Here is a 12,151-nt window from a genome sequence, read left to right as displayed (position 1 = left end):
GAAAAAAAAAAAAAGCTTTTTCTCTTGGGAACCAAATGTGGAGCTTTGTGATGGTTGCCACAACTCCTACCAGATGTGTTGTGCTAGGGAAGTTTGGTAGAAGTTATGCCAAAAACGAAACAAGATTTAACTGTCGGCTACAATCATGCTTCTTTTGTGTGTTTAATGACACACACAAATACCACAAGTAACACAGATAAACACCATTTAGGGTATTTATTATTAAATATTTCCCCTCTATTTTTAAATTAACATATATATGTATACACTATCTATACAGATGTATGCACGTATACGTAAAATACGAACGTTTTTAACCAACATGGCAAAATAATATTTAAAGTTCTTTTCATTTATTTTTGAGAAAAGGTTGTTTAACATCCTGCACCACTAATCATGCAACAAAACCAAACATACAAACAATGCCAGAGCCCTGCAACAGGCTCCGGAGGTTGTGGAGTCTCCTTCTCTGGAGACATTCAAACCACCTGGGCACATTCCTGTGTGATCTGCTCTGGTGTACCTGCTTTAGCAGGTGGGTTGCAGTAGATCATCTCCAGAGGTCCCTTCCAACCCCAACCATTCTGTGATTCTGTGAAAACTAATAAATTTGTTTTAGGTTTGACAGCTAATCTACAAGCTAGTAAGATACAAATGACAGGACTCCTAAATCTCATGTCACATATAAATTTAAGGATGTTAAGTATGATGAGTGATTTGTTAAAGAAATGATAATCAGAAAGTTTGACCCAGTTGAAGCCTCTCCATAGCATAGAGAAGACTCAAACTAACTTCCAAAGCCCAGCTAAGGCACCATGGTTTGCTAAGAAATTTGAACACAGATCTCATAAGCATAAAGAAACATCCATAAATACCTCTTCTTTCTATGGTATGCTGACAGTTTAAAAAACAAAAAAAACAGAGACAGAAATTTGGACTACTGCAGGATAGTGGTAAGGTCTGCTGTTGCAGGAGCTAGTGCACCATAATGGAACAGCAGCTGTGCCTGAACTAGTGACACTGAATAATCCAAACGAGTGATAAATCCCCAAGCCCTAATGGTGCCTAATTATGCAAACCAAAGATATCTAAAAAATATGAAATAACAGCATAGGTTTAATTATTATTTTTTGTAAGTTTGCACTTGAATGGTAATAGGTATTTCCTGCAACAAACTGGATGTCAGAGCCCCAAGTGCACTAATAAAGCACTAATGAGCCTCCATAAGCCTCTCCTGGGGCCTCTATTCACATCCATGGGCCAGGAGCTCTATTTAAGCTCAGTCCCAGCACTTCAGTCCTAGTATGACCTATGATGCTGTAGAGGTGTTGGTCTCTAGCTCAGCCACAGCTTTGGCCACAGGGTCCCTTTATCCAGAAGTCAACCCACAGACTGACTTTCTGGCTTGACAGACTGGCCTCATCACTATGGACCCGCTCAGTGACATGATCCTAACTCTCATCTATGGATCAGCTTCCTGGGACCTGCCTCCTCACCATGAACATGCCTGAGGATCTGGGCTCTTGGCTGAACCTGGTCCCCATCTCTGGGTCTGTTCTACTCACATCAGTTGGGTGACAGGTTTGCTCTTGGTGATGAAGGCTCTGCCAGCCCTCTCATTACACTTGACTCCTGGCTTGCCTTCCTTTTGGGAGTAGTCCTACTCTTGGTACTCCTTGACATCACATTTAGATGTGGTGGGAAGAAGCAGCTTCCCAGTTATCCTGGAGAACAAGGGCTACTGTTCGGATCCTGGTGTTCCAACGATTTCTCTACTAAGAAGCACGCAAAGAGCTTCTCAAATTCCAAAAGAAAGACTCTGAAGCATTAGTTACTGAATTCGATTGAATTGAGGATGCCAAAACTTGTGTGGAAACTCTGCAATTTTTAAGCCCATGGTGTAAGAATATGTGGAAGATTTTTATGTGTGGAGTCAAAAAAAAAATACAGAAAAGCTTCAAACCTAACTGGATATCCTGTAGTGCTTTAACTTCTGAGTGGATGAAATGTCAACGGAACCACCAATCATCAGCTGCATCTGAGAGGTAAGAAATTTCTCAGTGAAATGATAATTGTCCCAGTAAAGCTCATGGAGATCTTGCAGTGAAAATTTAAAAAAGGAAAGATGGGTTTGTAGTTGTAAATGCAGAAAAATAAACAAAGGAATGAACCTCCACAGAGGTGTATGGAAATAAGAATCCAGTGAAATAGGTCTAAAATGAATGTTTTCTTGCATGAGTTAAGATGGCAAAGTCAGGCTTTAGTATTTCAATTGTGACATAATATAGAACTGCCTAAAGAGAGGGCAATAATGGATTACTCTGAAAAGGTAAAGTTCGTGGTACACAGGAAAGAACTAGTAAAGATCCTTGTGAATCTGCCTTGGGATTGTTATTTGATATTTCTATTAATGGTCTTGGTGCAAAGCCAGGACTGCATTAATCACTTCTGCTAGTGACAAAATTGGAAGGCAATTCTACATTGGAAGTCGATATACAAAGAGGATATCCCATGTACAGAACAAGATGACCTTGAGAACTGGTGTTATAGAAATATTGCTTGGTAGTAACGATACAAAGTGCCAGCGCATGCTCAGGGACCTGGCAAGCTGGTGAGTCATCACTGAAAAATGACACCTGGAAAAAAAGCTGATTCCATTAAGTCAATAACAGCATGTCCATGAGCCACCAGTCTGATATAGCCAAGCGACAGAAAGGTAGTCTTGGAATACATAAAGAACTGTGTTTCCAGTAAGAGGCTGTGGTAAAAAGAAATGCAATAACACCTTATCTGGAGTGTTCAGGAAAGATGTATCTAGCTGTAATACATACACAGAATTTGCTGAGGAGAGAGCATATCTTAAAATTTAGATTCAATCAGGTATGACTGCATTGTCTAAATGTGTCTGGTAGCCAAACAAAAGAATGTTGCTGATACAAGAACATAAGTGAGTATGAATTTATGCAAACTTTGAGCTCAAAAATTAGAAGTACTCAGATGTTCAATTTATTTTCAAATGTCTGAAATGGGTATTTAAACAGTGGGTATTCTACCAAAATGGTGCCATTCAAGTTAATAGCTGAATGTAAGCATTTTGTTACTATTACCTTGTTTTAAGGATGTATGGCTAATACAGGCACAGCAGCTCCAAGACCAGACTGGCATAAAGGCTCCTTGCTTTGCAATAAATTTCACTTTTAAAAATATGCCTAAATATCTTATAGCTAAAACAATACAAGCATTGCATTTAAAACTGCTGGGTATGTGCACAAGAAGAATACAAAATGATTTATATTTATTGCAGAACATATTTGGGCCTTTAAAATTGTTCCTAAAGAATAGGAATATTACTTTCATAAGCAAGGTTTCTGTACTTGACCACCCTCCTCCAAATACCCAATTGCTTTAGTAATCATATTGTTCCATGCTAAAAGCACTGACAGCTCAAAAGCGAATACAGTTTTGGTTTTCCACTGTAATTGGATTTTATTAGAAAGCTCCCATGAATACCAGTCTAAAATCACTCAGCATCTATTGCAAATAGCACCTATGAAGTATGTTCACTCAGAAGTAACCTAAGGTCACCCAGCTACTAAAAGAGAAAGTCCTGCCCTGCTCTGAACAAAAGGAAGATTATGTTTCAGCTGATATGACCTGTACATGGCCTCTGAATGACATTAAAGAGGTGATAAGAATGTGCCTTTTTGTAGTAGCAAAGCTCTAGGTCACCTTAGTGAGCCTTACAAACCCTAAAGAAGTAGCATGCAGTATCTTTGATACATTAACTTATTAAATATTTTTATAGTCTATTAGGTAAATAAACAAAGAGAAGCTTTTATTTCAAAACAATGTTTAAGCAAACACTAAGCAGAAAGTAATTGAATTTTTAAGGATTTTTTTTTTTTTTCTTAAGATGAAGTTTTAAGGAACTTCTACTCTATATTACTCCCTCAGGTAAATAGGTTAAGCGAGTACATGGGTTCATAGGACTTGAAGATAAGCTTAGGGAATCTTTTCAAATTAGTAAAACACTTCAGGCTGGATGCTGTGAAATTCTGTTTTCTAATGAAAGTCTGAAGTTTCTCTCAAACTGAAGATTCAGGCAAGGGCCATATTAAATTGGGCAGAAAAAAAAATAGGTCCTATTTGGTCAAGGAGACAATGTGATTTTTAATTTTTGGATTGTTGTCTTTGCTACATACTTCCCCAAGAAACACATTCAACATTCCCTGTTTGTTTCAGAAAAGGCAGAGTCCCCTGATACTTCACTGGGGTATTCAGCTGATTGGTTTAGAGGAGCTTTTGTGTTTTATGCCTTAATAACTGCTTCCTGCCTGAAATCAATTGCATTTAAGGGAACAACCTGACTTTTGGTTTAGTTGTCAAAAGTGGAGCAGACCTCTAGCAGCCTCAAAAGATATTTTAAGTTTTTGAGGATGTGATTCTACCCTTCATTTTTTGAGGCTAAACTCCTATTTATTTTCTTCCCATGTAGCACCACAGAGTTTAGTACAGGAGTAATTGTTTTCAATGTTTGCTATCTTGCATCTTTCAGCACATTGTTTAATGTTTCCATTTGTTATCCCACTAGGGAGGACAGTAACTTCTTCAGTTTTATGAAGACTGTTCCTAAAAGTAGCAGAAATAAGAAAAAAAAAAATTATGGTACCATAAATGAGCTAGAGAAAATATGGTGTAGATTAAAGGTTTGTGTCTTTATTTCACTTCATGGTTTTTAATAAAAATACTGTATGGACAATTAGTACTGTGTTGCCAGAAGTCTGTCTACCCTGCTTTGAATAAGGCAGAAGTAACCTAACAGAAGTCAATTAAACATTAAAACTACTGTAACAAAAAGAACCACACTGGACGTGAATCAACAGGAAAGAGCGTAGTGTCTGCTCTGTGTCCGCAGAACTGCAGCAAAGGCCAAGTCCTGGAGGAATGGACAGAACCCCAGGGAATGTGCTGAAGACTACAGGGTTTTTCTGAGTATGGAAAACCACTAATTGTGTTTAAAGAAAAAAAAAATAGAAATAACTTCAACTGCAAATCTACCCATTACAAAGTCAAATACGATCATCTAGCTTTTCTTTATAATGTTGTCTCTTCACTTACCTGGCAGTAACTGATCACTGAAAATCACGGAGATTAACACACAGCATGAGGAGAATTTGTAGAATAGCTGTAGAAGTCAGTTGACAAAACTTGCTAATGAGATCTTCCAATTAAATTAACTGAGTAGGAATTAATTCAGTTAATTGATTTACATTTTTAGCTTGCTTATGCTACTAATAACATTCCATAGTGGTCTTCTCAGAATGGTTTGATGTCAGTTTGGGTCAAGTTTGTTTCTAAAGTATCTTCTTGATAAAGTAGAACCTTGTGTTTTTTTTTTCTGAAAACGTCTGTGTGGGAATGCTTCCTGACTATATTAATGTCCATCTTCAGAGAGCAGGGAAGTAGCTCCGAGATTTAATGAAGACTTAAATGCTAATAGCCCAAGGGACTACTGTTTAAATGATAGCACCTTGTTGAGTCTTATTTGCTCTGCTACACTTGTCAGTCACATGTGGTTGGCCCCTAGAAACAGGAACAATTTTGTACACTGTTTTACATAAAGCTATTCTTCCCTGTCCCACCCCTGCACAATGGAGGTTATTTGAAGGGCATCTTCATTGAAATTTAATGCACTGAAATTTTTAACACTGAATGTGCATTAGACTACTACAATGTCTATTCACGATAGTTAAAGAAAGAACTAAACAATATTACAGATCACTAAAGCCAGTAACTTCAAAGAAATAACTGCCAATGCTATAAATAGAAATTCCAAGTGTTTATTTATTCAAGCTAACACTGAAGAACAAGAAAAAGAAAATCGTGTTGTATTTCAGTAACTTCTATGTTATAACCAAAGGCTTAGAATATTCATAATTTCTGTCAAGCAAAACATCATTGTATCTCTCTTATTCATCCAATCTTTTCAAATATAACATTATTTCAAAGAAAATGGAGCATAACTGTTGGCTGCCTATTTGTAGGGAGGTCACAGAGTGACAGACACAGGGAAGAAAAACACTATAAACACTATAAATATCTTCCATTCTCAGTCTCCAGATGTCCTCTTTAAGTAGGTTTTGCTTATTTGATTTTTTTTTTTCCCCAGCAACAGTTAATTTTTATATATATTGGCTCAAAGTGGAAAACAACACCTATATGATTATCTTTACCGTTAAAAACAAGTAAGCACAAAAAACCCCCAAAAAAACCTTAAGAGAAATGCAGGCATTTCTGGAAGTATTATGATGCAGCTCATTTTCAAATTATAATTAATTACTTAGTATATAAGAACTAAAGTCGTATCTACCTAATTCTTTAGCTAAATACCTTATACCCTGAGTAGGTAAACAAACACCACCCATTTGCACTTCGTCCTCTATGACCTGGAGACACAGTAAGTAAGTAGCCACCTGTCTGACAGAGGGAAAAGTACCATTCCACAATGATGGCAGGGAATGTGCTAGAGCAAAACATAATGAGCTATTTCATATTTTTACCTTGCAAGCTGCTTTAAACTTTCCTATGTACTACATTTTTTTTCTAAAAGCTGTTGCTTTATATCTGCTGTTTTCTCTTTTTTCTCACCATCACACTAAAAATAACAAGCTGGCAGTCTCTCATATTAAATACCTAGTGTTAACTAAACCATCAGCCACATACAGCTCTGACTTGTAGAACAGAAGAAAATACATTTTGCATGCATGAAATAAAGCTCAATTCCAGCTCTTCATTAAAAACTTAAATAGCTTGTAAACACTTTATGTAATCTAAGGTGAACAAAGCATCAAAAAAAACCCAAGCACCTTATATGAAGCTGTTTCTGTTAATTATATTGGCTGGGACGAGTAATGACCATCTGTCCTATAATTAATGCTTGAACTATGAAATAAGTATGACAACATTGGACAACATAAACACACCATAAGTAAGATATCTTTGCAAAAAATATTCAATCAATAAAATTTCTAAATGGAAATAATATGGAGATTAAAAAAATAAACAATTGCACCTATTTTAATACAAATCCCAAGCTAATTTGTATTTAATTTGAGATTACTCCATAAAATGGAACAGAAAAATATCTACAGTGTAAAAAGACCATACTGGTTTTATGGGATAAATCTTGTGGTTTTGAACAACAGGATCAGAAAATGTGGAAATAGTTCATAGATATTCTACAATTTTAATACAAATGCTCTTCAAAGTAGTTGGGTGGGTGGGAAACTAGTACATCGGTGAAAAATTAAGATGTGTCCTCTAAGTGAGGACTGTGAAATGGAATCACAATATTGCACACATTTCCTTACAAGGTCCTTGAGGCCAGGGCATCTGATTTTACAAATAAAACCTTTTTTCCTTCTCAATGTCTGTCTCCAAATTTACCTTCAAGTACAACAACTAAACTGTTTTTTTCCTTCTCAGTCTTTTCAAAAAATTACAATTATGAAGGTCATGTTAGTCCTGAATGACATCTGCATAATATGGCTACATTCAGTTGGTTTGTCTCTAATCCAGCCCTCATTTTCATCTTAATTCCTTATAATTTGTGGCATATCTACACTCCCAGTACATTGCCAGCTGGGTTTTTCTCTATTTTTAGACAAAGTAGACTGTAGATCCTTACAATATTTTTAGAAAACCAATTCCTACTCAAATGTCTTGAGACAAATACAGTAATCAGGATAAAAAAATGCCTTTCACTCCCACTACCATGCTTTGACTCATACTTGCACGCACCTGAAAGCCAACCCTGTCCCTGGAACAAGATAATCTGAGCAACTCCAGCACACATGGGAAAACTACCTTGCCACAGTGGCTTCAAACATTCTGTTTAAAGGAGTAGTAGGAGAAAGGCAAATAATTTTTATTTTTTTTCGGTATCTTCAGACTGAATTATAAAATAGCTTACAATACCAGAAATTCGTCTTCTTTTCTAATCTGTTCTTGTTCCAAACAGAGAAGAAACACAGCAAAGGTAAACAAGCATGGTATTATTATTCACTTTTTTAACAGGCCTGAAATGAAGTAAGCATAAGAAATAGCAACAGTTTTCTATACCACTGCAATAGGCACCCTAGTTTCCCTACCATGCTGCGAGGTGGAGAGAAAATATAGAAGAAAAGAGATTTCAACAAAAAAAATAAAACATCTAAACTATTAAACCTTACCTTGCCAGCCTGGTTTGCACACTGGTTTGACATTAACTTGTACTAAGACATCTTCAGTTGCATGTTTTTGCCCACAGTCAAAGGCTGTGACCATTATCTCATACTGGTGCTGATTATCATAGTTTAGTTTCTCTGTGTTTCTGATGTTACCTATAGATTCAATAGAAGATAACATTCAGAAATTACTTCTTGGCTAAGCATATACAGACTATAACATTTAGGTCCTGGTTGTGACCAGGAAGCTCTTTGAAACACATTGGACATGCACAGGTAGGACAGTTACGAGGAATGAGAAGTATTTTCTATCAGTACAGCAGAGAAATAGAGAAATTCTTAGGCAAATATAAAATGGTAGCGATATGATATGGGCATCTTGAAATGTAAAGTATGAGTAGGTGCAATCTCATTTTCTACATCTTCTCATACAATACAATCCTTTAACAAAGCAGCCACATTCCTGAGATCTACTGCATCTCCCCAGTACAAGTATCTTCCTTTTTCCCCTAAAGCTATTACACTTTTGGTGAGAGAGATTTTTAGCCCTTTAACACCTTTGTTTCAAAAATAGGAAAAGCCCCAGATTCACCTTCTACATTAGAGCAGTTAGTGGTATTTGATATGACAGCACAGCTATCACATGGAAAATAAAATCTGGCAACAACAGAGATTATCTGCTGAATCAGACACACATATAAAGGTGACAAATTACTTGTTTTGGGAACAGACGCATTACAACTTCCACAAGGAAAGGGTTATATCTTTGTGAGAGAAATTCCTGCAGGACTGGAAGATCACCATGCAGAACGTATATTTTCTTAATTACTGTGTTGAGCATTTAATTTCTGTCCATTTCCACTGAAATTCTTCTTGCTCAAAGTGAAACTTGAGACTGTTTGATAGGTTTCACAGTTCTGTTCAGGGTTGCTTATTATAACATCACATTATACATGTGAGGATGCTTGTTCTAGAATTCAAGAAACAAGCTTACTCTGGATCAATGCTGTGCAAAACAACTGCCTTCAAACATGGTTCTGAAAAATCAAATTGTTGGGCTAAATTTGGAATGGGGAGCACCCAAATCCTGGAGTGCAGTCAAAAACAGTGATCTGATTGCAATAGCTGCTGGTTAACGTATCTGTCGGTAGGCATGCTGGCATTGTTTGGGGCTTGGGTGCGGTGGGTTTTTATATTCTCATTTATTTATTTTTCAAATGAATGAGAGACAGGTGAAAGCAGACAAATGGAACTTCTTAAGTCTTTCACTAAACCTCCATTAGTTTAATTAGTAAAGACTTTCAGCAGGCCTCTCTCTCTGATGCACCCTCCTTATCTGGTCAGAATCAAAATCTTTCCTGACTACTACTACATCAAAGCTAACTTTAGTAGTTCAGTTGAAACTATTGCAAAGTCAGGTCTGAAGGAAGGCTGCTTTTGCAATTATCACTACCTTCTGGTTCAAAATTTGTAGTTTAAATAGACACACCTGCATCTATAAATCAGGCCCAATACTCCATTTTCTGTTAACTTTGAGTCTTTACGCCTCCCTTGCTGAGCAGGGCACAGAGGGCGACAAACCTTCTCACTAATTTTGTCTCAAATGGAGAACCAGAAGGACCTGCTGAAGACTAATACAGAAACATGCAAAAGTCTCTTAAAACATATTGTGTCTTATGCCTTTAGTCCCAATCCTTTGCACAGCAAAACACAAATTTGTCCTTTGCCTTTACACAGTTGTATTTTATGACCAAGAGTTCATTACTTTCCAAGTCAGGCTTGTATACAAGAGTCAATGTTATTAGTGTTACGGTTTTATAACACAACGTAATTTTTTTCACAAAAAAATTATATATCAAGGGTCAAAGTTGCCAAATGTACATGGGAAGCCCTATATTCCCTACCTTTAGGCACCTAACTACGAAGATCTACAGGAACTACACCAGAGCTGAATGCTGCTTCCTGCACCAGGGCTGGGTGCCATATACAGTTTGGTGATGGGAAGGAGACTGTGCACTGCTACAGTACAGAGAGTTCTCTCTCCCTTTCTCCACATGTTCCCCAATGTGTAATATAGTTTTTCAGGGTAACAAAATGGATTGATCTAGATACAAGAACTAAGTTTTGCCTAAAAGACAATGATCTGCCAAAAGAAAAAAAGCTGATGGAATAGCATGTTCATCTTTCTAAGGGCCTATGTTTATGATTTGTTTCATAGGCTGGTAGTGAAAACAAAAAATAAACACCACCTGGGACTGATATGAAATTCCACACTTATGGTACTGAAAAGCAAAAACAAACAAACAAAATCCAAAACACCTAACTTGGAAAAGACACAAGAACCTAGATCTGCTTTTCACAATGGGTAAAAAAAACCCAAAACACATAAACAAAATCCTAATTAGCACAGTATTAACAGACAGTTCCAGGCATCTCACACACCTATTTTGATAATCCTACAGGTAACAGAACTGGGCACAATGCCAAAGCATTTGTACCAGAGTAAGTTTATATCAGTTGGCACAGAGAGACATTCTCAGCAATGAAATGTGTTGGAACTAAACAACGTATTTCTGTCACAAAAGTTCAACCACCTATTTTAACTCTGTCTCTAATCCCAGTGGGTTTAAGCAATTACCATTATCTAAAAAAAAATGCAAATTAGACTCCAATTACTGTTGATTGTGGCAGCACTGCATTTTTAGTGAACAAATAGATCAAAAAATATTAATTGAATTCATGACCAAGAAACTGCAAGTATTACAACCTTCTACCAATTATTCAATGCAGGCTTTAAAGTCACATTTAAATCAATGATTTTCTCATTGCCTTTGCTGAAAAGCAGGTCCCAGGCACACAAGGACAGAGAGATAACCAAAGATTCCTGACGCTTCATATCCTTTTGATCATGCCTTTGACTGTAAGAAACCCATAATCACTCACGAGCCAGCTGTGCTGTGTGATAGGAGCCAAAAAGGCATAGGCAATAGGAATGTCTGCTCTGTATCATACTAATCTCTGTGGTTTATTTATCTGTGGTATCTGTCATAAACTTGGTATGAAATAATGAAACCACCTGTGACTGATGTAAATATCCAGCGCCATACTGGCAAGTCATGTAAAGCTCTGGGAAAACTGCGGTTTCAAACAGAAACACGGAAAACTTCCTTTTATGACAACAGAGGAAATCTCACAATTAGGAAAACAAAACAAACCAAAACATAGAGAAGAAAAGCTTCTAGGGAACTGCACACAAACATCATCTTTCAAATGCCCCCTTCCTGTAAAAAATCCTTTATGCAATTGCTCTGGCAAAAGATTACCATGCCAGCTGACCTTATTTATTTAAACACAAATGTACTCATCATGATTATACCTCCTATGTAGTATGCTTTCCTCCCAATGTATTATTAACAAGGCAGCTTTTTTCCCCAATGTCATTTACAATTTATTGATGCTAACACGTTATTAGCTTTTGGTGCTCAGCTGTGCTTTGTACAAGAACTGCACAAATACAGATGAATAATTTTTGAATAGGGGAAAGGATTTTATTAAACATCCCAACATGAAAATGACTGCTTAGAGAAAACAGTAGCTCCATGCATGTATTCAATTTCCAATTTGGCCAAAAATCAGATTTGACTTTCAAAGAGTATCCTCCTTCTACACAAAACATGGATTAAATGCTTCTGTTAGGAAAGAATAAGCAGAGCATTGCTGGGCATGCACACAGGGTGCTTGTTCTGGGGAAACAAGTTCTGTGAGAAGAGAAATTTCCATTCTGAATTTCTGCACAACTCCGCACACGTGAGTATCAATAACAAGGACTCTTATCTACAAAGCCATGCCAATATGGGACTGCTGAAGTACTTGAAAAACAACACTACTACTTTGTATTGTCTGAAGCAAGCAGAGAATAGGAGGGA

The 12,151-nt window shown here is 36.9% G+C and overlaps 1 protein-coding gene across 4 annotated transcripts in view; it reads right to left on the bottom strand.

Moving 5' to 3' along the window:
* The window catches only part of CLSTN2 (calsyntenin 2), a 334,315-nt gene that overhangs the window by 63,336 nt on the left and 258,828 nt on the right, over positions 1-12,151 (bottom strand). For all 4 annotated transcript variants that reach the window (XM_065844300.2, XM_071812444.1, XM_071812442.1 and 1 more), the window contains exon 5: positions 8,232-8,381. In XM_065844300.2, the coding sequence (XP_065700372.1) occupies positions 8,232-8,381 (150 nt within the window). The remainder of the gene's footprint in view (positions 1-8,231; positions 8,382-12,151) is intronic.

Source organism: Patagioenas fasciata, chromosome 9, assembly GCF_037038585.1.
Source record: "Patagioenas fasciata isolate bPatFas1 chromosome 9, bPatFas1.hap1, whole genome shotgun sequence".
NCBI lineage: Eukaryota > Metazoa > Chordata > Aves > Columbiformes > Columbidae > Patagioenas > Patagioenas fasciata.
The sequence above is the reverse complement of the archived record's forward strand: the minus strand, read 5'-3'. Positions and strand labels throughout refer to the sequence as shown.